The sequence below is a fragment of the Geotrypetes seraphini genome, chromosome 4, assembly GCF_902459505.1.
Source record: "Geotrypetes seraphini chromosome 4, aGeoSer1.1, whole genome shotgun sequence".
NCBI lineage: Eukaryota > Metazoa > Chordata > Amphibia > Gymnophiona > Dermophiidae > Geotrypetes > Geotrypetes seraphini.
In genome coordinates this window covers 53,458,456-53,486,353 of record NC_047087.1, presented here as the reverse complement: position 1 = coordinate 53,486,353, position 27,898 = coordinate 53,458,456, and the positions used below count along the sequence as shown (strand labels likewise).

Genomic DNA, 27,898 nt, shown 5'->3' with positions numbered 1-27,898 from the left:
GGTCAAACATTCCATGCTACTTATCCAGGGCAAACAGTGGCTTCTCCCATGTTTGTCTCAATAGCAGACTATGGACTTTTCCTCCATGAACTTGTTCAAACTTTTTTTTTTTAAACCAGCTACATTAACTGCTCTTACCACATCCTCTGGCAATGCGTTCCAGAACTTAACTATTCTCTGAGTGAAAAAATATTTCCTCCCATTGGTTTTAAACTTCCCTATAATTTCCATTTTGTGTCCCCTAGTCTTTGTAGTCTTTTGTAATATATTAGTTAAAAAAACCCACAACCTTCAAACAGAAACAGCTAGAATGCATCCAATTAATTCAGATAGCCCTTAAATATGAGTGAAAGTGAAACAGTATAAGGGCCCCAATCATTAAGGCTTTTGTTCCAATCATTCTGAATCTTGGAGGAGCTGTGTAAATCAAGTTCCAGAAGCACTAATCTAATTTAAATCATCATATCATATTCATTCACAAGCCCTGAACAGATGAAAACATTTTAAAGATAACATTTTGAAAGACAGCATGAAAAAGATTATTTTAGCAAATAGAAACACTTACGGTAGCTTTGTCAAGCACTTTGACTGAATTTTCATCAGCTACATTATGCTTTCTTAGAGCTTCTTCCAACGTCCAGAGAGGTAAGGTCTCCCATTTTCCAAACACAACAAGATCAATATCACTAAAAGAACAAATATTTAACATGTCCTTATTTGCAGTTATGAAAAGGTAATATCTAAATAAAATGCAAATTAAAGGCAAGCTCTATCAGCAGCTGTTTCAGCGTGTCTATGAAAAAACTGCAAATGCTATGGTATGCTCAGAAGAAGCAGTCTACTATAAAATGTAAATTAAAATGAATTAGATTTAAAAAGGGGATATGAGGCAGAGAACAGAAAAAGGATTGTGGAGAGGGTGATTTTGAAAATGAGACTGGCAAGAGGTTGAAAAATCTCTTAAAGTGATTTGTACACTGTATTTGAAAAAAGGCAATTAATCAAAACATCCAGGACACATTACAAATTACTTATGTGCTTAAACTACAAGTGCATTCGCCTCATCATACAACTCAGCTTTTTACTAGAAAATTGCAAAATACTAACCTGGTAGGTAAATACAATCCAGTTTTGAAACTTCCAAATATCTGAACCTAAAATTAAAAAAAAATAAGTATTACACTATACATTTACAATTTCTTAAAATATATTTTTTTAATGATCATCAGAGTTCTGCTACCCCCTATTGGTATGCATTGATAACACATAAATTAGCAACCACTTGCATGAGTTTTGCAAACTCAACTCTTCTATATATATATCTAGGACTTCTCAAAGAGGTTTCTGTTCATGGTATAAACCTTCTGAAAGCACAGACCACATTACAGTAGAATCTTGGTTAACTGGGTCTCAGTTAACCGGGACTCTCACACTACCAGCAAAAAAAATAATAATAATAATATTTCTCTGAAGCACCAGCGGCGTCCTGAGCTGCAAAGCCCTCCTCCCTCCTGCTCTGTCTGAAGCAGCAGAAGCAGGCAGCAGTCCTGAGCCATGAACTCCCTTGCTCCCTCCCTCCTTCTCTCTCTTCCTACCTGAGCGCAGTCGGTCAGCAGGAGGCAGCCTCAAAACAGGCTGCTCGCAGCCAGCACTGATAGGGCCTTTCCTCTGACATGTCATTTCTGTACCCAGAGGTTGCGAGATCAGATCCCAGTCTTGCTCCTTAATCTTCCTATGCCCACCACTTTGAATGTCTGCTTTGAAATGCCAAAGCCACAAAAAGGCAGTATACAAGTCCCCATTCCCCTCCCCTTACTTCAAGTTAGTATGGGGGGGTCAGCTGGCTGTCCCAATGCCAGGGTAAATCAGATAATTCACTCTGCCAATGCATAACAGAGAACTAAATATACTAATCGTGTTAAAATAATCTGTTTTCCAGTCCAAATCTATCACTTATGTACAAAAATATTCAAATAAAATAGTGGATAACACTAGCAATTAGGGTGTAGGGTGTCCTAATTTATTCCTCAGAATTTTTGTGGTTATCTTTTGTTTCATGAATAAATCAAAGAAAATTTTTGTTTACCTGCAATTACATCACTTTTCCAGAGATAAATAAAAAAGATTTGACATCGATATGTGAACATTTCTTAAGAAAGAACTGAATATTTCATGGAGTTTCTTAATTTTTTCATATGACTGTGTGTTATTTTTTTTGGCGGGAGTAGTTTGAGATTCTTTTGAGGCCTTTGGCTGTTTGCAATTGATGTTCTAATGTTACTTCTTGAGCAGAACAGTTGTTGCTAAATTTGATTGCCATAAGTGTCTACTTCATGTTTATTTAGTGGCTCTGGGTTCTTCGGTATTAACTGTAGGTGGAGCTAAGGAGTACAGTGAAGTACAGCAGAAGCACAGAGAAAAAAATCCAGAGTGGATTCCTTCTGCAGATGGCACTGTGGCCATGGGGACACAACCCTCTGTCTCTAGAATCTCTCACTTATCTACTGGAAAAGAGCTTACCAGGGTAAGCCAGCTGCCCCCTCCCCCCCAATATACTAGGGGAAATGGGGACTTGTATACTGCCTTTTTGTGGCTTTGGCATTTTAAAGCTGATATTCAAAGTGGTGGGCATAGGAGGATTAAGGAGCAAGACTGGGATCTGTCCTGGCCATCCTGTCCTGAGGTGGCCATCTGTGAAGTTTGAAGCAAAAACGAAGCTTCTAAGACCAAAAAAATATACTTTTTAAAACTTTTAAGAAAAACCAAAGATGGCCACCGCAGGTGCCGATTTTGACAGAAAAACAGCCGTTAAAAACGCAGCAAAATGCTAAAAACGGTGATTTTAGGATTTTACAGGTGGGGGGGACCAGGGCATGCAGGGAAACCCCCCAAAGCCCCGATTTGAGGACCCCCCAAAATCGGCAAAGTCTGTGACTCAGACACACACCACAGACATGTGCTGCAATGCATTTCAATGGCAGCCAGCAATACACAGTACAGGCATAGGGAGATCATTATCTCAGGAGCTGATTAAACTAGATATTTCAGATCTTCTGGCCGCCTCAACTTCCTGTCACATCAGATCATGACCACCAGGACCCCTCAGGGAAAAACACGCAGCGCAGTTCCGATCCCGGCGTACCTCCTTGGAACCACAGCCTGCGCTCTACCCCTTTCCGGACGAACCAGGGGAGAGATGGCTCCAAAACCTGGAATCCTGATTCAATCTGCAGGCTGTCCAGAGGGCTTACTGCAGTTTCAGGCTTACAGAGCACCCTCCAGAAGCAGACAAACTTTAAAATGCCTGCGGTCTCCCGAAGGATCACTCGCACAGAGTTGATCCGTAGTACGAGGGCAAACCCGCGATACCGAAGAAAATAAAAGACTAGGAATTGAGCAATAAAATCACGAGCAGAAGAAAACTAGAAGTTCTCAGCAAGGCTGCAGAATCAAACTGAACTTCAAGGGGAGTGGCTGCACAGGTGACATCGCAGAGGAGGTTGGTGTTATCTTTAAGTTCTGCAGCAAAGGCTGGAATGGATGCATTACCCGATAGTTCAGGCTCCAGAGGGATTGTACAAGAATGTCATATACTTTATCATTTCAACTTAAAGTTTTGTTTTTTAAAAAAAGGTCAAAAATTGGGTATTTTTAACCAGCTTTTACAAAAAAGAATATTCTGGAAACATTTTCAAACTAACTATTAAAAAGAGCATGTTTCAGCTACCCCTGAAAAAGTTGGTTTGTTTTTCAAGGGAAGCAAATAATGCCTGAAAATAAGGGTTAAAGGTAATGTTGTTCTTTAACATCGAAATATGGTCAGCTCTTCAAGTTATAAACTGTTCTGTACTTTTTATGAGGAAAATATTTGATTGTATTGGTCCATAGTGGCATTGCCACTACTAGTTCAAGAAATTGAACTAACAACCTCAACGCCATAGGGGTCACACCTCAATACCAGCCAAGGGTGGGTCTCTTAGTACAGGTTCCAAAGCTTTCAAAGGATGGGTGTCTGTCTGGTTCCCAAGGCTAAGGTGGGTATCTTCTATTGGTTTCCAAGCCAAAGTTCAAGCTGCTTTTATTATTCATTGCATTTTACTGAATTTATGCACCACATTTGCCAGGGAGCTAGACTAGGGACAGGAGCACTGTTAGCATAACCTACCACATGCTGAAGGTAGAGAAAAATACTGGATTGTTCCAGGGAATACCTCTGCTTACGTTAATGTCGCTGGCAGAATTCAGTTCTACCTTCACCTGCTGGCAGTAAGGGATAGCACCAATTTGTGAAAAACGGATGTTAATAAAACAGTGATTTAATTTGCCCTCAATGTGTTTTTCCCTCCAGGATCATTACCTTTCTTCTTTTTCTCCTTGTTGGTAGAATTCTCTTGATTATTTTTGCTGCACAATATAGTTCTCTGATTGCTATGATATCAATAGCCCAATAAGAACAGAATTATTGCAAGTTCTATAAGAAGTTAAAGACCTATATATTCTGTCTGGTCTTTCCTGAGTAATTTTTGTTGCTTATGCCATGGTCCTCATTGTTTAGTTATGCATATTGATTGCACAAGCAAACTTCCTGTCGGGGGGTAGGACATGGCAGACCTCTAGTACAACCTTGTGCTCAAGGTCCCACAACATGCTGAATTTAGTTTTGTCTTATTCAGGCACATATAGGATAATGACAGCAGCTGCATACCCAGATATATAGACATTTGTATCCAACCAAGATATATATATATCTCTTGGTTGGATATATATATATATATATATATATATATATATATATATATATATATATATATATATATATATATATATATATATATATATTTGTATCCAACCAAGAGAGAGATATATATATATATGGAAAAATTATGTTCTTACCTGTTAATTTTCTTTCCCTTAGACGCAGCAGATGAATCCAGAGACAAATGGGATAGCACACATCTACCAGCAGGCGGAGATAGAGAAACTGATTAACAGGTAGTCCCATTGGCTGGCACTCCTCCTATATCTCCAGTATAGCTCCTTGCCCAAGCATCTGTAACCATCAATAGGCATAGCATGGAGGAAAAAAAACTTCTTTCCCATAACAAATCTCAAAAGGCAATAATACAGAATACAACCCTCAATAATAACAAACTTCGAAAGTTGCAAAAGAAAAAAACGACAGACAATATCCAGAAAGGGTGGGGGGCTCTGGATTCATCTGCTGCATCTAAGGGAAAGAAAATTAACAGGTAAGAACATAATTTTTCCTTCCCTAGCAACAGCAGCAGATGAATCCAGAGACCAATGGGATGTAGCAAAGCAATCCTCAATCTGGGTGGGAAGTAAACGCCGCCTCCGCAACAACCGACGCACTAAACGCATCTACCGCATGCACCCCCACATCCAACCAGTAATGCTGAGAGAAAGCACTCTCGGAAGACCAAGTAGCTGCGAGACAAAACTCCTCCAAGGAAAAAAACCTCTGGACCGAGTCCAAGAAGTAGCCATCACTCTGATGGAATGGTCATGAAGTTCTTTCGCCAACCGCTTCCCTGCTATCAAGCAAGCGTAAAGCATGTCCTCCTGGACCCATTGAGCGATGGAGGCTTCGAACGCCGCCATACGTTTGAGGCGTCCCTTGAAGAATACAAAAAGGAGATATAAACAACTAAAAGTCGTTAGAAACCGAGCTTGCGGAGAACGCTACGTATGTATCAAAAAAATGCAGTGAATAAAAGCACTGCTCCCAATTTATCCTCCCAGGAAGAAGGAAGGAAAAGCGAGCATGACATAAAAGAAAGGAGGACACCCCCCTAGAAAGAAATAGTGGTACCATCCGAACTGATACCCCATATTTCAGAAATCAGAAATAGGAATCCCCGTTGAACAAGGCCTGCAACATAGAAAACTGCAGAGCTGAAGCCATGGCCACAAGAAACCCCATGTTCAACGGCACAGCCCTTTAGAGTCCCAAAAGACAAGGATGAAATGAAGCCTTCGGTAAACTGAGTAGAAGTACGTGAAGATTGTACTCCAAACCGGGCTTTCTAAGAGGCGCATGAATATACCGCACTCTGTTTAGGACCTGAACTACATGAAGCTGAGAAGTAAGCGAAGAGCAATATACCTAGCCCTTGTAACAAGCCAAGAATGACACTAGAAGCTGAAGGGAATTGAACGCTAAGCCCTCGGCAATACACCTGTGCCAAAAAGGAACTCTGGAGTGGTTCAAACGTTAAGAAGCACCCAAGAAAGGAAAAACCTCCAAAAGGAAGCAGAAGCCACAGGAGAAGACGTCCGTAGCACCTGGATAAGAGAAGAAACAACCTGCTTCACATAACCCTTACACATCAGCCAAGATTTTTCAAAAAACTAGGTCGTAATACTAAAGTAGTACAAATATCCATGTTGAACGGACCCTAGGCGAGCAAAGCCGAGATACCAGGAAACTTCTTAGTCCGGCTGTCGAAAGACTCATCAAATCCGCAAAGTAAGGATGGCGCCGCCAATCCAGAGATTCTACAAATACTGTGCCCGGAAAGCGAGCTCGAGGTGGCAAATCCAAGCCATCATCAGCCAGCGGAAAACACTGAAAAAGAGAAGGCAGAAGCAAGAAAGGAGCCACGCAGCCAACTCCTCTAACTCCCACTCCCTGGGCCTGCCGAAGAAGCTAGGAAGTTTAGAATTGAGAGACGAGGCCATGAGGACTAGGTCAAGCAGATCTCATGTCCATAAAAAGAGCTAGAACGCTTGAGCCACAAATCTCAATATCCAGGATGCAGAAGATTACACTATTACTAACATGCACACTTTCCAGAGCGTACACAGCGCTGTACACTGTAACATACAAGAAATGGGCCATGCTCAGATTCCGCGGAGAGAAAGTCTATCCAAACTCTTATCCTGATCCATAAAAGGATCTGCCAACAGAAGACGAAGATGAGAGTCCACCCATTGAAGCAGAATAACTTCACCTGCCAATGAGTACAACACCTACTGCCCAAGCAGTAGAGAAATACCCCCATCCTAATACTGACCAAAAGGACCCTCAGCGGCAATCCGGAAGAATGATCTGAAGCTCCAGAAAGGTAGCCTGACCCTGCTCAAGAGCAGAAGAATGAACAAGTACTGAGTCGCCTCTGAAGACCAGACTCAAGGAGCTGAGGATGGAAGCCACGGAGCCCCCCAACCCGACAGCCCGGAATGGTCGGTGGTCATGAGATAGTCCAGCAAAGACCGAGGCATGCCTTGAAAAGAGAAATCGCGCTGAGCCACCAAATCATACAGAGTGATGCAGGAGGAGCATACCAAATAATTGGTGCCCTGAGATACCGGGAACAACCGGAACAAAAGCGACTGCTGTAGCGTAAGAAGGGGAAGCAAGCCGAAGTCCCCAGTGGAGTCAGTGGATCCCAGAAACTGTACAGAATCCCATACTCTTGGTCATGGTAAGCGAAGAAGAATACCAATCAGAGACCGAGACCCCACGCCCAAGTCTCCAGAAAGAAACACGTCTCTCCTATATGAATAAAAACATCACCCCGATATACCTATAAATAGTATAGGAGAAAAGAGCGCAGTGCAAATTCAAAGATGCACATGTAAAGAACTGAGGAAAATATATCACCCTTTTCGTGTCAGTCAAATGGCCCGAAAACGGTACCACCGCCCACATCACCTAAAACGTTCGTGAAGCCTTGGGTAGGCGAAATGGCATGTGCCAAAACCGAAAGCGCCGCTCCAAGAGAGGCAGGCAAACCAAGTGCCGATTCGGAGTCCATAGAGAAAATGTAAATATACTCCCAGGTTGTCTGCAGAAATGTGTAACCTCGAGAAACTAATTCAGCAGAATGGGATCCAGCCTGCCCAATGGCCTCGTCTCGGGCACCTTGCAGTAAGTGGAACAACGTCCCTTAGTTCCTGAAGAACTACAAGAACTGTCCTGAGGACCAGGAACACTGAAAAGGGAAACACAAAACATAGAGACTCCAAGAACGAACTGGAAACCTGAGGAGGATGCAAAGATGCAAGCATCCTGAAAAATCTTCACAGCCCCCTGACCTGACATTATAGCGTCTTCTCCCTCATGAGAAAGCCTGAAGAGTCATTGGAAGAAGTCAAGATCCCCTCAGAATGAAGTGCAGAAGGTCAGGGAATGGCAGGATGAGACTGTAGGATCTGCAAGAAGAGTCTCCTAGGAAAAATCAAGTTTCACAATGTAAAGAGGAATATACTGGAACCATGAAAACAGTACTAACCCCATGCAACATGAGCGAAATACGTATGTCCTTTAAAGTGAATACAAACTAGACTCAATCAAGGTGTTGCATCTACCGCCCTGTGGAAAACAACAGCATCCTTACAGGTAGCAGACAAAGCTCACATCGCTAATGAGTAGAGAATGACACGGGGAAAAAATCTGACCCCATCACTGCACCGTCCCCGGCCCACCATCCTCTGCACCGCCCCGTCACCGCCGTTCCCTTCACCGCCCCGTCACCGTCACCGCCATCCCTTTCACCGCCCCGTCACTGCCACTGCCATCCCATTCACCGCCCCGTCACCGTCCCCGTCTAGATCCCATCTTCTTCCCTCTGCTCCCCCATAGTCTGGCATCTGTCTTCTTCCCTTCCAGCGTCTTCTCCCCACTCTGCCTTCCACATTTCCTTTCAGGGTCTGTTCCTCTCTACCCTCTTTCAATGTCTGTTCTATTCCTTTCCACCACCACCCTTCCCTCCCTCCTTTACCATCTGTTCCTTTCTACCACCCTTCTTTCATATCTTCTATCAGTCCCTCCACCATTACTAGCAGTCTCTCTTCTCCCTTACCATGAGCAAATAGAACTTCTGAAAATTGTATTGCTGAGGCATTATTTCTAGTACGCCTTTTTTTTCCAGATGGATAATGACATCAATTTTATAATTCTTACTGTCTGCTCTAATTTCATTCACAATTTGGTTTGTGTTTTGTACCTGAGGATTCCATGAGGCATTTAACCTTTTCCTGTCTCTTCTGTGATTTCAAGTTGATTCCTTCAATAATGGAGTCTCAAGGCAGTAGCAGTTTTCTATTTTGGTCTCTTTTGACATTGTTTAAGGGATTTCTTGTACATTTGGTGCTGGTCTTCTTTGATGAGGTCACTTCAGAATCTATTTCCAAGGAAGAGAAACTTTTTCCCTTTCACCCCCTCCTTCCTTGTGTGAGCCGGAACACGCGGTCCCCGCAAGCAAGTAATTTTATATCATTTTCATTCTATTCATTCATAGAAATTAAAGTCTAGATAATGCCAGTCACATAACAAAACATGATTTTACAAAAATAATTCCCTGCACAGTCAAGCCTGCAAGGATTACTAGATGTCTTTCAGCAGCTCCCCTCCCTCCCTCCCCCTTACCTTTGTGGCCAAGTCAAAATGATCTACCAACAATAAAATTTTAAAAACACAAAGCACGCTGTACGCAGAGAAAATGTTAATTATCATTTATATTCCGCGGGTTTTCAAAGAGGTCAAGGCAGATGACTTTATGCAATGTCACCTCACTAACAACTATACAAAAATAGACACATATTCCCCCTCTCTTTTTATTAAACTGCGATAGCGGTTTTTAGCGCAGGGAGCTGCGCTGAATGCCTCACGCTGCTCTCGACGCTCATAGGCTCCCTGCGCTAAAAACCGCTATTGCGTTTTAGTAAAAGGGGGCCATAGTGCAAAATATAGACAGCAGATATAAATTCTCAAAACGGACACATTTTGATCACTAAGTTGAAAATAAAATCATTTTTCCTACCTTTTTGTCTGGTGATTTCATGAGTCTCTGGTCCTTCTTTCTTCTCCTGCCCCCCCTCTTTCTTTCTCTCTCCCCCTGGCCCCCCTCTTTATTTCTGCCTTTCTTTCTCTCCCTCTTGACCCCCTCTTTATTTCTGCCTTTCTTTCTCTCTCCCCTTGGTCCCCCTCTTTCTTTCTGCCTTTCTTTCTCTCTCCCCCTGACCCCTCTTTATTTCTGCCTTTCTTTCTCTCTCCCCCTGGCCCCCCCTCTTTATTTTTTCCTTTCTTTCTCTCTCCCTCTAGCCCCCACAAAGCCATCGTGCCAATTTCTCCACTTCCACGATTCTTTCCCTACCCTCACTCCCAAGCCAGCAGCCGATTTATCCCTGCTCCTTCCCCGATGTCCTGAACTTCATCGGGCAGCAGCAGCATTCACAATTCACTGCTGTTGCCGGTTTCAGGCCTTCCTCTCTGTCGGGTCCTGTCTTCATGAAAACAGGAAGTAGGCAGGACCCGGCAGAGAACAAGGCCTGAAGCTGGCAACAGCAGCGAATTGTAAATGCTGTTGCTGCCCGAAGAAGGTAATGGAGCACCGAGGCAGTCCGCTTCTCCCCCCTCCCAGCCGAACCCCCGCTGAGCCTCCTATCTCCCCCCCCCCCGTGAACCTTTCCGACCCTCCCAGCGAGAGCAGCAAACCTCCTTCGCGGCTTTCTCCTCCCTCTGCCGCGTCACTGATGACATCATCAGTGATGCGGCAGAGGGAGGAGAAAGCCGACGCTACTGGAGGGAGGTTTGCTGCTTTCGCTGGGAGGGTCGGAAAGGTTCACTTGGGGGGGGAGAGATAGGAGGGCAGCGGGGGTTCGGCTGGGAGGAGGGAGAAGCGGTCTGCCTCGGTGCTCCAAGGCCTGGAGCCATTACCTTTTTCGCCCCTCCCGCCCCCCCCCCCTTGGTACGCTACTGCTCTCCAGCTCTCCTTAGTTTGCCGGTTTTCTTTTTCGGCGATCGGTGCGGCTGCTCAAAGTTCAATCTTCTGCTCTGCTGCAACTTCCTGTTTCCGGTTGGGTCAGAGCAGAAGATTGAATACTGAGCAGCCGTGCGGCTCTTTTGAAAGAGTTGCGTTCGCCGAAAAAGAAAGCCGGCAAACTAAGGTGAGATGGAGAGAGGAAGCTGGTTAAACGATCGAGCCGGCGTGCGGGTGGGGGCTACGGGGACCACACGATCCTTTATGCCTCACTGCGGTGACAAAACCATTCACCGCTCCACGGGGCGGTGATGGCCTTGTCCCCATCCCCGCAGAGGCTGCTAATTTTCATTCCCCATTTTTGGCGGGTTACCCGCGGCTAAACGCGGTAGCCGCGGGTAAACCGCCACCGTGTCATTCTCTACTAATGAGAGCTTCAGGGATGAGGCTAACAGCCACATTGCGCATGATCCTCCGCGGGTTTGATAGAATAGGTAACTGGCTCCTGGTTAAAAGGAGCTGTACAGCCCTTCCTGTCTGTTCGGGAGGGCCCGTCTAGCATGTGCCATGAGAAAATGGTGACAGGAGAAACCAGCGTGATAAGCATGGAAATCTGAAGTCCAGGCCCCCTCAGAAATAGAGAAAGAGAGTCCTGGCCGCAGGAAGATGTGCAGTGTCATTATGCCAACAGAGACAGCCCGAACTTGGAAACTGTTTGTACTACCTTTAGGCATATATATCCTGTGCCACTACTAGACACATGCAGCTCAGCACAGAGGCCCAAATAAGGACAGTTACCAACAGACAAAGGCTCAATCTGCAGGGACCCCAAGAGAGACAATGAGATACCTGTGTGAAATACAGGGCACTATCTTACTGCTGATCTCACCGTGCCGTGAGTTGCCGTATGTCGCCCCAGTCCGGAGACAAACCGAGACTGGGTGACCTAGCACAGGTCAGAGTCTCTCTGGTAAACCCCTTGAGTGCTAACCCCAGAGTCTGATTAAACAAGCAGCTTCCTTCAAGGGAGTACAGCAGGAACACAGACATAGACATATAAAGCTGCCCAAGCTTGTCCCAAAGCTGGTGAAACACATACAACTTGTCTGAACCGGAAAGGAGAGAAGCCTCGGCATACCCTAACCAAAGTCAGCTGGAAATAAACTACCGGAACGCCGCAGCTCTCCCGCCATTGCCGGAGACCCAAGCCCACGCTTGATTCTGACACGTGGCCGCTGCATCAACAATCCTGTTCAATATGTTTGTGAGTGACATTGCTGAAGGGTTAGAAGGAAAAGTGTGCCTTTTTGCAGATGATATCAAGATTTGTAACAGAGTAGACACCGAAGAGGGAGTGGAAAATATGAAAAAGGATCTGCAAAAGTTAGAGGAATGGTCTAATGCCTGGCAACTAAAATTCAATGCAAAGAAATGCAGAGTAATGCATTTGGGGATTAATAATAGGAAGGAACCGTATATGCTGGGAGGAGAGAAGCTGATATGCACGGACGGGGAGAGGGACCTTGGGGTTATAGTGTCCGAAGATCTAAAGGCGAAAAAACAGTGTGACAAGGCAGTGGCTGCTGCCAGAAGGATGCTGGGCTGTATAAAGAGAGGCGTAGTCAGTAGAAGGAAGAAGGTGTTGATGCCCCTGTACAGGTCATTGGTGAGGCCCCACTTGGAGTACTGTGTTCAGTTTTGGAGACCGTATCTGGCAAAAGACGTAAGAAGACTTGAGGCGGTCCAGAGGAGGGCGACGAAAATGATAGGAGGCTTGCGCCAGAAGACGTATGAGGATAGACTGGAAGCCCTGAATATGTATACTCTAGAGGAAAGGAGAGACAGGGGAGATATGATTCAGACGTTCAAATACTTGAAGGGTATTAACGTAGAACAAAATCTTTTCCAGAGAAAGGAAAATGGTAAAACCAGAGGACATAATTTGAGGTTGAGGGGGTGGTAGATTCAGGGGCAATGTTAGGAAATTCTACTTTACGGAGAGGGTAGTGGATGACTGGAATGCGCTCCCGAGAGAGGTGGTGGAGAGTAAAACTGTGACTGAGTTCAAAGAAGCGGGGATGAACACAGAAGATTTAGAAAATATTAAATATTGAACTAGGCTAGTTACTGGGCAGACTTGCACGGTCTGTGTCTGTGTATGGCCGTTTGGTGGAGGATGGGCAGGGGAGGGCTTCAATGGCTGGGAGGGTGTAGATGGGCTGGAGTAAGTCTTAACAGAGATTTCGGCAGTTGGAACCCAAGCACAGCACCGGGTAAAGCTTTGGATTCTTGCCCAGAAATAGCTAAGAAGAAAAAATTTAAAAAAAAAAAAATTTTAATTGAATCAGGTTGGGCAGACTGGATGGACCATTCGGGTCGTTATCTGCCGTCATCTACTATGTTAGAAAAAAATTATATTTATTTTTTTTTTTTTTGCTTTAGGGGAGATACATCGCTGTTTCTGTGGTGTTGCATTGTATGCAGAGTCCAGCTTCTTGGTGGTTCAATTTAACCTTTGTCCACGTTTTTCTATTTTATCCCCTTTTACAAAACTGTAGAGCGTTTTTTTTTAGCACCGGCCATGGTGGTAATTGCTCAGAATTCTATGAGAGTCTGAACTGTTACCACCATGGCTAAAAACCACATTACAGTTTGTAAAAGGGAGAGGGGTTAGTTTGTGATTACATATTCCATACTAGGCGAAGGTGTGTTCGAAAGACATAGTTTTCAGTTAGGATTGACTGTGTAGGATTGATCTGTACTAGTCTGGCTTGTTTAGTTTTACAATGGGTGTATTGATGTACTGCTCACTGCAATATGTAAGATGCTGCCTTTTCCTAGGTACACTCTTGTGTGATGTGTAGATTGTTACTAAAAATCATGTTTTTCATACAGATGGGGGGGTGTCAAAAAATGATGGGCCTCGGGTGTCACATATGCTAGGTATGTTATAGCAAACACTTTCACTAGAAATATGAATAGGATGTCATGAAAAGTTAGTGCTGCTATAGTTCCAATTAAGGGAGTTTCAAATCACTGGAGGAAAAAGCCTCAGATTGGAACCCTTCCACCACCACAATGGTGGTCCAAGGTGGTCGGGCGAACACCTCACTGGCAAAAAACCTCCAGACCAGCTCCCAACAATAGTGAACTTAAAGCAGGACTATGGTATAAAGATAGAGGAAAATTTCCACTTATCAAATAGGTTGATCGGTGTACCGATCAACCTATTTGAAAGTGGAAATTTTCCTCTATCTTTATACCATAGTCCTGCTTTAAGTTCACTATTGTTGGGAGCTGGTCTGGAGGTTTTTTGCCAGTGAGGTGTTCGCCCGACCACCTTGGACCACCATTGTGGTGGTGGAAGGGTTCCAATCTGAGGCTTTTTCCTCCAGTGATTTGAAACTCCCTTAATTGGAACTATAGCAGCACTAACTTTTCATGACATCCTATTCATATTTCTAGTGAAAGTGTTTGCTATAACATTGTTGTTTTTTCACTTTTCCGGGTTATTTTTACATATGCTAGGTATGCCACTGCCTTCATAGTTTATATCTAACCCACAAGCCTGCTTTTAGGACCTACAGGGTATGTATCCCTCCGATTCATGACAATTTCACTTCTCATGTTATCTTATCCATTCGTTTTATTATAAAACTGCCCAGATAAGCATCATTCTTTGACGTGATTGGACCTTGAAAACTAACGGCATCAGTGTTCTCCCCAGAAATTTTGTCCAGCCATGAAAAACATTTGCTGCATTTAGTGTGCCACAAAAAACATTTGCTCCCTTTAGTGTGCCGGAGTTAAAAAAGTTTGAGAGAAGCTGCTCTATACCATTTGAAAGAGGGCAAATATCTAATTATTCAGTTCTAGAATTGGATACTTCTTAAATTTAATATATATATTATGGAACAAGTGTCAAACCTTAAGAAAGGCAGTCATATTGAGCATTGAAAAATAACTAATAATATTTAACTAATACAAATAGTACACATTTAGGGCTCCTTTTACTAAGCTGCGATAGCGGTTTTACCGTGCGCTTAGCTCGCGCAGAATTGCCGCACATGCTAGACGCTAACGCCAACATTGAGCTGGCGTTAGTTCTAGCCATGTAGCGTGGCAATTCTGCACGCGCTAAAAATGCTATTGAAGCTTAGTAAAAGGAGCCCTTAATTTTCCCCACCACCAAATTTCCCCATCCTGCCCCACCCAGCTACTTTTTCATGCCACCCGGCATATACACACACACACAAAAAAAGATCTCAGTAACAATTTAAACAAAATAATTTCTTATAGCTACTTACGTCTGCACTGGGCCACAGTTCCTTAATCACGTTTTCTATTCTGTTCACCACTTCCATTCGCATTTTTTCTTCTTCAGTTCTGGGTGACATATACTTGTAAAAATCTATGATTTCTTCATGAAGTCTAAAAAAACCAAAACAAAAGAAAGACATCCGAATTGAAACTCAAAGCTCTGATACAACAAAAGTTCTAAACAGAAAAGCAAATAAAGTGGCACACTTCATTCACTGGAAACTGCAAACATGGACATCTTTATCCAGAAAAAGCACTGCTATTATAACCTGAAGGCCAAAGGTTATGAACTCCTGTGCCCTTCTGACCAATAAAAAGCTGAATGCAAGAAAAATCAGGAAAGTGATGAAGGAGAAAAGCACAACATTGATAGAGATATCATCACCAAATGCTTATGCTGTGAACTCTGTCAACAAAGAAAGATTCTCAAGTACCAAAAAAAATCAGTCATAGACCAAGACAAATTTAACAGAAGAATTTATTTCCTATCTTGTTGTGTGCTACAGGCTATTTCCAAATACATCTTGCCCAAAATATTTAACCTTATGAACTCCAGATGGAAGCTCTCTGGCATAATACAAGTTTTATAGAAAGTATTAGCAGTACATTTGAGAAATTGAAATCATAGTCCACATATCCAAGCTTAGGAGTGAGGTGCACTACTGTCATGGTATGCACAAAACCAGATCCCCAAAATAAGAAAAACTAAATTCCAAAAATAGGATAGCAACAGTATAACTACCATCTAACAACAAATCCTTTTGCTTGCTAATTTCATTTTTTTTTACAGTATTAAGAAACCCCCCTCCCCCCAAAAAAATCTCAAGACACCTCCAAAATGCAAAAAAAAAAAAAAAAAAAAACCCAACCAAAACCTCCCCCCAAAAAACAACAATGTTCTCAATGCAATATTCATGCAATGCTCACAAAGTTCACCATAATGTTCAATATAACCACAGCAAAGTCCAATTACCTTATATACTTGAATATAAGTCGATCCAAATATAAATCGAGACCCCCATTTTCCCCTAAAAAAGGAGGAAAAATGGTTGACTCGAATACAAGGCTGGTGGCTTAATATTCATGTGCCCTGCCAGGATCTGCACCCAGCCCCCTCCCCTTCATCCTCTGTCAGGCTCTGCACCCAGCCCCCTCCCTGTCAGGCACTGTACACAACCCACTTCCCTCCCTCCCTCCCTGTCCTGTCTATCGAACCTCCTCTGCCGCTGGAATCCCTGGTGGTCTAGAGCACAGTTCTTCAACCGCTGGTCCGCGGACCGATGCCGGTCTGCAGAAAATTCCTGCCGGTCTGCACAGGACCAGCAAGATGGACGACGTTAAATTTCCTGCCCCGGTGGTGTTCGCAGAAATCTTCTGTTCCTCCCAGCCTCGGGCGATCAGGACAGGCTGCCGACGTCGGCCATTCCCTCTGTGAGTCTCGCCTATGCGGAAACAGGAAGTTGAAACAAAATAGGCGGGACTCAGAGAGGGAAGGTCCCGACGTTGGCAGCCTGTCTTGATCGCTGCCCCTGCTGAGTCGCCGAAGAGGGCCGCGGGTAAAGTGCAAGCAGAGAGGAGATGGTCAGCGTGCGCGGGGAGGTCAGCATGTCGATTGGGGCCATCAGCAGCGTTTGTGTTGAGTCTGCCCACGTGCAGGATGCGGCGGGTAGGGGCCTCCGGCTCGTTTTGGGCGGCAGGGCCTGCGGTGCAAAGCTGTTTTTGCCGGCTTGGGGGGGGCGGGTTCGCGAATGTGCAGGGCACAGCAGGAGTAAGACAGTGACTGTCTCCTCTCCTAGCAGCTCTGTACTTACCAGGGCAGTGATTCACTTTGGCAACTTCCCCTTTCCTCAGAGGCGGCAACGGACCCAAGGCTGCCTAAGGAAATCACTGCTGCAGGCAAGTACTGAGAGCTGCTGGAAGGAGAGGAAGCCACTGTTGGAGGCTGGGAAGCTGATGGATAAAGGGAGAGCTGCTACTGCACCTGGAGAGAGGTAGAAAGAGAGATGCTGCTGGGAGGGGAAGAGGGAAAGAGATGGGAAGAGAGCTACTGTTGGATAGGGGGAAGGGAGAAGGTAAAAAGGAAGGAAATAGCTGGCAGGGAGACTAGAGGAGGGAAAGGGGAGAGACAGGAATGAGAAAGTAAAGAGAGATTGATGCTGGAAAGGGGGTCAGCAGAGAAATGAGAGAGGGATAAAGATGCTAGATCTGGTGTAGGAGAGATAAAAATGAAGAAAGCAGTGAAGCTGGAATGAATGATGTAAAAAGGAGAGAGGAGGCACAGGCTGGATGGAAAGGGGAGAGCGGCATAGAAAGAAGTCAGATACATATGGAAGGGGGAGAGGCCAGACAGTGGATGGAATGGGCAGATGCTGGAAGGAAGAGTGGAAAGAAGATGAAAGCAGAGACCATAAAAGGTAGAAAAAAATCATTTTATTTCTATTTTGTCATTACAATATATCAGATTTGAAAATATATATCCTGCTAGAGACATAACTGGGGACTGCAAAGCCTAACACTATTCCTATCATGTGTGACTGCAGTATTCTGTTAGCATGATATTTCTGTGTAGCATTCTGTAATAATTTGGCTTGTTCAGTTTTCTTGATAGTAGAGGGGATATATGTGAAGGGGAGGGGAGACAGGGGTTTTGTTGGTCCTTGCTCTGAATATTTATATTTATAAAATGACAATTGTACAGAATATTGTTTCTTTTTATACTTTAATAAAATACGTTCAATATAAAATCATAACTGAGGCTTGTGCAGATGGGATCAGATGGTTTGTGGGGACCGAGCTTGCGGAGACGGGGCGAAAATATGTTTTTTTATTTCGGTCTTAGTAGTTTGCCGGTCCACAAAATAATTCTTTTATTTCTGCTGGTCCACGGGTGTAAAAAGGTTGAAGAACACTGCTCTAAAACATGTCAGTGCTGCCACCTGAACCTTCAAGCAAACCTAGCACATCTCCAAACCAAATTGCAGATATACTAGACCAGGGGTCTGCAACCTTTAAGACATAAAGAGCCACTTGGACCCGTTTTCGAAAAGAAAAAAAAACTTGGAGCCGCAAAACCATTATAAAACAAATCTAACACTGCATATATTGTTTCTTATCTTAATGCTATATACAGGATCACTAAATTGAAAATAAAATCATTTTTCCTACCTTTGCTATTTGGTGATTTCATGAGTCTCTGGTTGCACTTTCTTCTTCTGACTGTGCATCCAATCTTTCTTCCTTTCTTTCAGCCTCCTGTATGTTTCCTCTCCTCCAGACCTCATTCTCTCCCCCAACTTTTTCTTTCTGTCTCCCTGTTCCCCCTTCTTTCTGTCTCCGTGCCCTCCCCCAAGCCACTCGGTTTGCTGCCACCGCAATTGGGGAACAGCCCCCAAGCCACCGCCGTCCCAAGCTTTCCCTGCAGAAGTGTTGCGCTGACCAGCATTCCGCTCCCTGACGTCAATTCTGACACAGGAGAGGAAGTTCCGGGCCAACAAGGCATTTCTCCTCATTCCATCCAGCCTGAGCCCCATCTCTCCTTGATCCAGCATTTCCCTTCTGTGTCTGTCAGAATTACCATTCCACCTATTTTCCAGCATCACCCTTCTTTGTGTCCATCTCACCTATATCCCTATCTCATCACTTTTTCTGAATCTTCATTTGTCTCTGTCCTTATCTTTACGCCATGTTCACCATTTGCCCTTTCAATGTCTTTATCTCCCCCCCCACACTTTTTCAGCATTACTTCTATGTCTCTATTTCACCTCCTCTTCATGTCCCCTCTGTATCTCTATCCTTATTCAGTAGGTCCTGCTTACCCTTTCTCTTCTTTGTGTCACTATCTCCATTTTCAGCTTTCCCCCCCTTTTCCTTTGTTACTGCACCCTGTAGCTAGAATCTTTCCACCCTCCCTCCACTCCGGCCCAGCCCAGTATGAAAGATTTCCTTTTGTTTCCCTCCCCTCTCTCTTTCTCTCTCTCTTCTCCTCCCTCGCCCACGAGTCCTGCATCTGGCCCTCTCCCTTCTACCTGCACCTGGCAACACCCCCCTGCTCCGCGGCTCTCTTCAGCAACTCGTCAGCAGCAGTGATCAAGACAAGCTGCCGACATCGAGGCCTTCCCTCTACGAGTCCCGCCTTTGTGGAAAAAGGAAGTTGAAACAAGCGGGACTCGCAGAGGGTAGGCCCCGACGTCAGAAGCTTGTGTCGATCGCTGCTGCTGAGTTGCCGAAGAGAGCCGCGGAGCAGGGGATGTGGCCGGAAGCAGGTAGAAGGGAGAGGGAGATAGGAAGGCTGTAGATCTCCGGAGCATGACACCGACCCCGGCCAGGATTATTTCTTTTTCAGGCGTGCACCTTACAAGTCCAGCGTCGCGGCGGGAAATAGCCATGCTGAGCAGTGAGCTCAGTCATCTGTGTATGTGCTGAGCTTACTGCTCAGCATGGCTATTTCCCGCCGCGACGCTGGACTTGTAAGGTGCATGCCTGCGTGACACACTACCGGAGCCGCAGCAAAGGTGGAAAAGAGCCGCATGCGGCTCTGGAGCCGCAGGTTGCCGACCCCCGTACTAGACCAAGTCAATCCGGAGAAAAAAAAACGTGAAATCGCCTTATCCTTACACCAGTTCTCAAACCTTTACCAAACTCTCGCATAGGCTGCTGAGGCAGAGCATAACCAAACCTGAATCAGAATAGTATTAACCAAATCTGGAAACCGCTTGTGTCTCAACAGCGCCCTTTCAACAGCCAAGCTTAAGACAAAAGAGGAATGAATCTTCTATTAACACTGGGCCCTGCCAGAGCAACATCCCCCTACTTAACTCAACTCTGAGTGAGACACACTGGCTGTTTAAGTCTTCTCGATTACTGTAATATCATCTACTTGTCAAGCACCAAGACAAATATGGCCAGAATCAAACTGATACAGAATACTGCGGTCAGACTAATTTATGGTCTGAAGAAATATGATCACGTGACTCCACTTTATTGTGAACTGCATTGGCTCCCAGTGGAGGCACGAGTTGTTTTCAAGTTGGGATGTCCATATTATAAAGTTGACTTTGGATTAGCTCCATCATATCTAGCTAACATAATCCTTATAGCACACCTTACAAGAATAGTAGAAAGTCACACACTCTGTTTGTTTTTCCATCAGTTAAAGGATGCAAAAGTAAGAAATATCTATCAAGCAGCACATCATGACAAAAATTTTCGGCATTTAATATGTATATCTTCTTCTTATGAACTTATTTTTTCAAAATTTCTTACGAATAATTCAGAACATAATTGAAAATTTTCTTCTTGCTAAAACTTCTGATTTAATATTTTTTATTGTGTCTTTTTAATAAAATTTTATAAACAGCATGGAACTTTGTGGTTATGTGGTCTAGAAATTCGGTGTAATGTTTGCCAACCAGAAGCTGAATCAGATCTGCATACCATGGCCATTTTGGCTAATCTGGGGCTACTAGAATGAACCTGTAAAGATGTAACCTTTCTACTACTCTGTCTTTCAGCCAAGGAGAAAAGGAAGTAATTGTTGTCCAGATCTCACCACATCTGAGTAGGTAGAACTGATGTTTCAGCCATCATATTGTGGCTGAAATGTTGGTTCTACCTACCCAGCCAACTGCAACAATCATGATGCCAGCCACAGAAGCCTAAGAGAACAAAAGACAAAGTAACCAGTCATCTGGCTATGGCAAGAAAAGAGCATCTAGGTCCAGATAAGTAGGCTCTTTCTAGTGATTGAAGAACTCATTTACCTTAGGATTCTCCTGGTGGTCATCAAGTCTAGAAACATCAAATCCCACAGAAAGTGGGAGCAGCCCAATTAGTGAATGGCCTAAGAAGCCAGGAAATTGGGTTTGATTCCCACTGCAGCTCCTTATGACTGAGCTAGTCACTTACCATATATACTTGAATATAACTCGAGACCTCCATTTTCCCCCCAAAAAGGAGGAAAAATGGTTTACTCGAATATAAGTCAGGCGGCTTAATATTCAACTGCCCTGCCCTGTCAGGCTCTTCACCCAGCCCCCCTTCCTGCCAGATACTGCACCCAGTCCCCTCCCTTCCTTTATTCCTTCCCCTGGCAGACTCTGCACCCTATTCCCCCTCCCTGCCCTGTCCTCATACCTCCTCTGTTGATCTCTGATGGTCCAGAGGTGCAGCGGGCAGGAGCGAGCTTACCGCGCTCTTGCCCCACTGCTAACCCAGTCTGTGGTGGCTGCCGCGAGATCGAGTTTCTTCAGCCACTGAGCAGCAATGAGCAGGAGCGCGCTTTGGCGCTCCTGCTCAGCTTCCTGAATGGCTGAAGAAACCCAATCTCGCGACATCCACCATCAACCGGTCCAAAAATCCCAGTTTATATTCAAGTACCAGGTACCAAAATATGAGCTGAGGTGGGACATTGAAGACAACTATCACACACCTGGATCCAGAGAGTGTCAGCTGAGAAAGCACAGTTACTTATCTGTAATAAGTGTTATCCAAGGAAAGCAGGCAGATATTCTCACATATTGGAAGGAGCCCAATATGGACAGTGTTATACTGTTACTTTAAAAAAATATTGATGTTCCAAGACTGTCCGTATTGCTCATGCGCCGGTGCAGTTCTACCCATCAGCTCGCAGGACCATTAGTTCGGTAAAAAAGCTAAGAAGCCAACTAGGGAAGGTAGGAGGGGTGTGAGAATATCTGCCTGCTTTCCTCGGATAACACCTGTTACAGGTAAGTAAGTAACGGTGTTTTATCCCAGGACAAGCAGGCAGCATATTCTCGCATATGGGACGCCCTACTTAAATCAAGTAGGGTGGAGAGAAGTTGGCTATCAAATGAAGAACAAATTTTGTAGAACTGTTTGGCTGAAGCGATTATCCCGCCTGGAACGATTTTCCAGACAGTAGTGGGATGTAAAAGTATGAATTGAGAACCAAGTAGCTGCTTTACAGATGTCTTCAATGGAAGTGAAATGTAGATGAGCTACTGACGTTGTCATTGCTTTCACTTTATGTGCAGTGACATGACCTTCCAGCAGCAGTCCAGCCCAAGCATAGCAGAAAAGGATACAGTCCGCCAGCCATGTAGAGATAGTTCTCTTAGTGACAGGAGCTCCCAGGCTATTAGGATCAAACGACAGGAACAGCTGAGTGAACTTCTGTGAGGTTTTGTTCTATGTAAGTAATAAGCTAGTGCATGCTTACAGTCTAATGTGTGAAGTGCTGCTTCCCCAGGGTAAGAATGTGGTTTTGGAAAGATTGGGAGAACTATGGCCTGGTTCAGATGAAATGCTGAGATGACCTTGAACTTAAGATGAATTAGAAGAACTACTCTGTCATGGTAGAACGTGAATGGAAAATTCGAGAGTAATGCCTGACGTTTACTAACAACAACGTGCCGATGAGATGCAATTAAAAATGCTACTTTCCAATCAAGATATTTGACAGAGGAAGACGCTAATGGTTCAAAGGGAGGCTTCATCAAAGCTGAAAGTATAGCATTAAAATCCTAAGCAACTGAAGGCGGCTTAATTGGTAGTTTAGTATGCAGAAGAGTCCATCCTTTTTATATTTTTTTGAAGGTGCAGCTTCCAGAACTGTACACAATATTCTAAATGAGGTCTCACCAAAGTCTTATATAGGGGCATCAATACTTCCTTTTTCCTACTGGCAATACCTCTCCCTATGCAACCTAGCATCCTTCTAGCTTTCCCGTCAGCTTTTAAACCTGTTTAGCCACCTTAAGATCATCTCATATAATCACACCCAAGTCCCGCTCTTCTGTCATGCACATAAGTTCTTCACCCCCCTAAACTGTACCGTTTCCTCAGGTTTTTGCAGCCCAAATGCATGATCTTGCATTTCTTAGCATTAAATTTTAGTTGCCAAATTTCAGACCATTTTTCAAGCTTTTCCAGGTCTTTCTTCATGTTATTCACACTATCCGGCGTGTCTACTCTATTGCAGATTTTGGTATCATCCGCAGAGAGGCAAATCTTACCTGACAACCCTTCAGCAATATCGTTTATATGTTAAAAAGAACAGGCCCAAGAACAGAACCTCGATTAATATAACATTAATATAACTGCTATGCAAACAAGCGTCACCCGAGGGACAGGGGCAATCAAGGGCAGCCCTCTCCCCAAAACAAAAACTGAATCTGTGATCACCCTCCGGACCAGCAGGGGGCAGGGGAGGCAGGATCAGATTGTCTGCGAAGGCTTGGTCCAGGATCACCACCGACCAATGGGTCTTCAGCATCATCAAGCAGGGATACTGAATTTGTCTCCACTCACGCCCCCCGAGTGGGCGGGTCTCCCTTCATCTTGACGACCCAATTTTTCCTGCAGAAAGGAGAGGACCTGCTTCGGGCAGAATCAATAGAGGGGGTGCCAACCAGAGGAGGTCACCAAGGGGTTTTTACTCCAGGAACTTCCTCGTCCCCATGGACAAGGACAAACGCTTGATCCTGGATCTCTGCAAGCTCAACATACACAAGGAACGATTCTGGATGCACTCTCGGGGCACAGTCTTGCCCCTGATACAGCCCAATGACTGGCTAGCCTCTCTGGATCTACAGGACCCATTTGCCTACCCATCCAGCCCATAGGAAGTATCTTCACTTCAGGATCTGAGAGAGACACTTCCAATACAAGGCCCTACCCTTTGGACTCTCGACAGCCCCAAGAGTGTTCACAAAGTGCGTGGCAATGGCAGCAGCACATCTTCACCTGCAGGGATATGCGTCCTTCCCTATCTCAACGACTGGCTGATAGTGGCCCCCTCACCAGGGGAGGCCCAGGCAGCCCTGACAACCACCATAACCCTCCTCCAAGAATTGGAGTTCCTCATCAACTACAAAAAAATCCCACCTGATACCCACCCAGAGATTCATCGGGGCAGTCATCGACACCGCACAGACCAAGGCCTTTCTACCGGACTGTCGGATTGACGCCATGACATCCCTAGCCCAGCGCATCTCTGCCAGCAGCTTGTCAGCACGCTCCCTCCTGCATCTCCTGGGCCAAATGGCGGCTGTGGTCTTTGTTATTCTCAAAAATCTGATTCTTTTTCCTTCTATGACATCCTAAGCCCTCAAAAAACTCTTCATATTTGGTCCTCTAACCCTTCATTGTAGTTCCTTTCTATCCCATCTCCTGTAAACCGTGCCGAGCTCTACGAATGTGGAGATGATGCGGTATACAAATCTAAGGTTTAGTTTAGTTTAAACATAGAAATAGACGGCAGATAAGGGCCACGGCCCATCTAGTCTGCCCACCCCAATGACCCTCCCCTACCTTTCTCTGTGACTAGATCCCACGTGTCTATCCCTTTTGACCTTAAAATCAGGCACGCTGCTGGCCTCAATAACCTGAAGTGGAAGACTATTCCAGCGATCAACCACCCTTTCAGTGAAAAAGAATTTCCTGGTGTCCCCGTGCAGTTTCCCACCCCTGATTTTCCACGGATGCCCCCTTGTTGCCGCGGGCCCCTTGAAAAAGAAGATATCTTCTTCCACTTCGATGCGGCCCGTGAGATACTTGAATGTCTCGATCATGTCACCCCTCTCTCTGCGTTCCTCGAGTGAGTACAGCTGCAACTTATCCAGCCGTTCCTCGTACGGGAGATCCTTGAGTCCCGAGACCATTCGGGGGGCCATTCTCTGGACCGACTCCAGTCTCAGCACATCCTTACGGTAATGTGGCCTCCAAAATTGCACACAGTATTCCAGGTGAGGCCTCACCATGGATCTATACAATGGCATAATGACTTCAGGCTTACGGCTGACGAAACTCCTGCGTATGCAACCTATGATTTGCCTTGCCTTGGATGAAGCTTGCTCCACTTGATTGGCAGTCTTCATGTTCTCACTGACGATCACCCCTAAGTCTTGTTCTGCTTCAGTTCTTGTTAGGATCTCGCCATTAAGGGTGTAAGTCTTGCATGGATTTTGGCTGCCCAGGTGCATGACTTTGCATTTTTTGGCATTGAAGCTGAGTTGCCTGGACCTAGACCAGCGCTCCAGTAGGAGTAGGTCATGCATCATGTTGTCGGACATTGAATTTATGTCTGTTGTGCTTTTGCCCACTACATTGCTTAGTTTGGCGTCATCGGCGAATAATGTTATTTTACCTCGCAGCCCTTCTGCCAAGTCTCTTATAAAGATGTTGAATAGGATTGGGCCCAGGACCGAGCCCTGCGGCACTCCAATGATTACCTCCGTCATTTCGGAGGGGGTGCCATTCACCACTACCCTCTGAAGCCTTCCTCCAAGCCAGTTCCCAACCCATTTCGTCAATGTGTCGCCCAATCCTATAGAACTCATCTTGTTCAGCAACCTGCAGTGTGGTACGCTATCGAATGCTTTACTGAAGTCTAGGTATACGATGTCCAGGGACTCCCCAACATCCAGCTTCCTCGTCACCCAGTCAAAGAAGCTGATCAGGTTGGATTGGCAGGATTTCCCCTTAGTAAATCCATGTTGACGGGGATCCCGTAGATTCTCCTCGTTCAGTATCGTATCCAAATGGCATTTGATTAGAGTTTCCATTAGTTTGCACACTATTGATGTGAGACTCACCGGTCTGTAGTTTGCTGTCTCCATCTTGGAGCCTTTCTTGTGGAGTGGAATGACGTTAGCCATCTTCCAGTCCAACGGGACGTTACCCGTACTAAGGGAGAGATTGAAGAGCGCGGATAGCGGTTCCGCCAAGACATCACACAACTCCCTGAGCACCCTGGGGTGTAGGTTGTCAGGTCCCATTGCCTTGTTAATCTTAAGTTTTGACAGCTCGCAGTAGACACCGCTGGGTGTAAACTCGAAATTACTAAACGGGTCATCTGCGTCAACCCTTGTCTGTAGCTGATGGCCGAGTCCTGGCGCCTCGCGGGTGAAGACTGAGCAGAAGTATTCATTTAACAGTTGGGCTTTATCCGAGTCCGCTTCTACATAGTCTCCGTCTGGTTTCCTAAGACATACTATCCCGCCTGAGTTCTTATTTCTGTCACTGATATACCTGAAGAAGGATTTATCTCCTTTCTGGATGTTCTTCGCTAGAGACTCCTCCATGCAGAATTTGGCCTCCCTAACTGCTGTTTTGACGGCTTTTGACTTGGCCAGATAGACTTCCCTAGAGTCATGTTTCCCTGATTGTTTGTAAGAGATGAATGCTTTTTTCTTCTCCTTGATGAGGTCTGAAATCTCCGCAGAGAACCACTGTGGCTTATTGTCCCTTCGCCGTTTACTTTCTGATTTTAACATAGCGGTTTGTTGCTTCTTGTATGGTGGCTTTCAAAGTGAACCACATTTCTTCCACGTTATCGGTTTCTGCTTGGCTTTGTAGCGCCTGGTGAACGAAGTCTCCCATTTCTTTGAAGTTTGTGTCCTTGAATTTGAGGACCTTGGTCAGTGTGGTAGATTTAGTGAAACCTTTCCTGAGATTGAACCATACCATGTTGTGGTCACTGGAGGCCAATGTGTCGCCCACCGAGACCTATGTGACACTTTCTCCATTGGTAAGTATCAGGTCCAGTATTGCCTGATCCCTTGTTGGTTCCAACACCAGTTGCCTGAGTCTTGCTCCCTTCATAGCCTCCTGCTGCTGCCGGAAGCAGAGGAAAGCGTGTCCCAATCCACATCAGGCATGTTGAAGTCACCTAACAATACTGTGTCCCCACGCAACGTGATATTCTCTATATCTCCGATTAATTCCATATCTAGATCATCCTGTTGTCTTGGGGGTCTGTATATTACGCCAAGATACAGGCATTTGTCCTTCCCTCTGGCCAAATTTACCCAAAGGAATTCCCCAGTGTAGTGGACATCTGTGATTCTGGTGACCTTAATGTCATCTTTAGTATATAATGCTACACCTCCTCCCATTTTTCCCTCCCTGTCCCGGCGAAGCAAGTTGTAACCCGGTATGTCCCACCCGTGGGAGTCCGTGAGCCAGGTCTCAGATATCGCCACCACATCCAGGTCGGCATTCCTCATTTCTGTTTCTAATTCCAGGATCTTGTTTCCCAGACTGTGGGCGTTTACGTACATAGCCCTCCATATTGTATGTTTGTTATGTCTCAGTGGGGATGTTCCCGCTTGAGCTACTTGGACACCTTTAGCATTATTTGCATGTTTTGTACTTTCCCTAGACCCAGAGTTACAACGTGCACCTATCCTGGACTCCCCAGACCCAGAACTACAGTGTGTTCCTATCCCAGACTCGGAAATGTGTGTACCCTGTGGGGGTATTCCCGCTTGGGCTACTTGAATTCCTTTAGTACAATTTGCAATGTGTGTTCTCTCGCTGGACCCAGAATTACAATGTGTACTCCCCCTAGACCCAGAATTACAATGTGTACTCCCCTTAGACCCAGAATTACAATGTGACCCAGAATTATAATGTGAGCCAACCCCAGACTTGAAAGTGTGTATACTCTCCCCTGACCCAGATCGGTGTTTACTTACCTTAGTCTCAAAAAAGTATTGGCAGCTTAGCTTGCCAGGTAGGTTGTTTGTGCCCGTACCCTGCCCCAACTTACCTAGTTTAAAGCCCTGTGTAGTAGGCGGGCTAGAAGGTGTCCAAGGACGTTCTTCCCTCTTCTGGTCAGGTGTAACCCGTCTGGTCCCTGTAGTCCTTGCAATGCCTCTCCATGGTGCATGAACCCAAAGTTCATCTCCTTGCACCATCCCTGCAGCCAGTCGTTTGCCCTCTGGATGCAATCCTCCCTGGCACTGCCCTTGCCACTTACTGGGGTTTAGTTTAGTTTGTTGTCCAGCACACCAGACTACACATGAGACCCCTGCAATGGCACCTCAGACGTCACTGGAACCAGCATACCCAACCACTGACCACCCAAA

General features: G+C 45.2%; 1 protein-coding gene across 1 annotated transcript in view; it reads right to left on the bottom strand.

Moving 5' to 3' along the window:
- Positions 1-27,898, bottom strand: part of TENT4B (terminal nucleotidyltransferase 4B) — a 114,659-nt gene that overhangs the window by 62,543 nt on the left and 24,218 nt on the right. The window contains exons 2-4 of the mRNA XM_033941711.1: positions 15,035-15,158; positions 1,108-1,154; positions 566-686 (exon numbers count right to left, since the gene is read on the bottom strand). Of these exons, the coding sequence (XP_033797602.1) occupies positions 566-686; positions 1,108-1,154; positions 15,035-15,158 (292 nt within the window). The remainder of the gene's footprint in view (positions 1-565; positions 687-1,107; positions 1,155-15,034; positions 15,159-27,898) is intronic.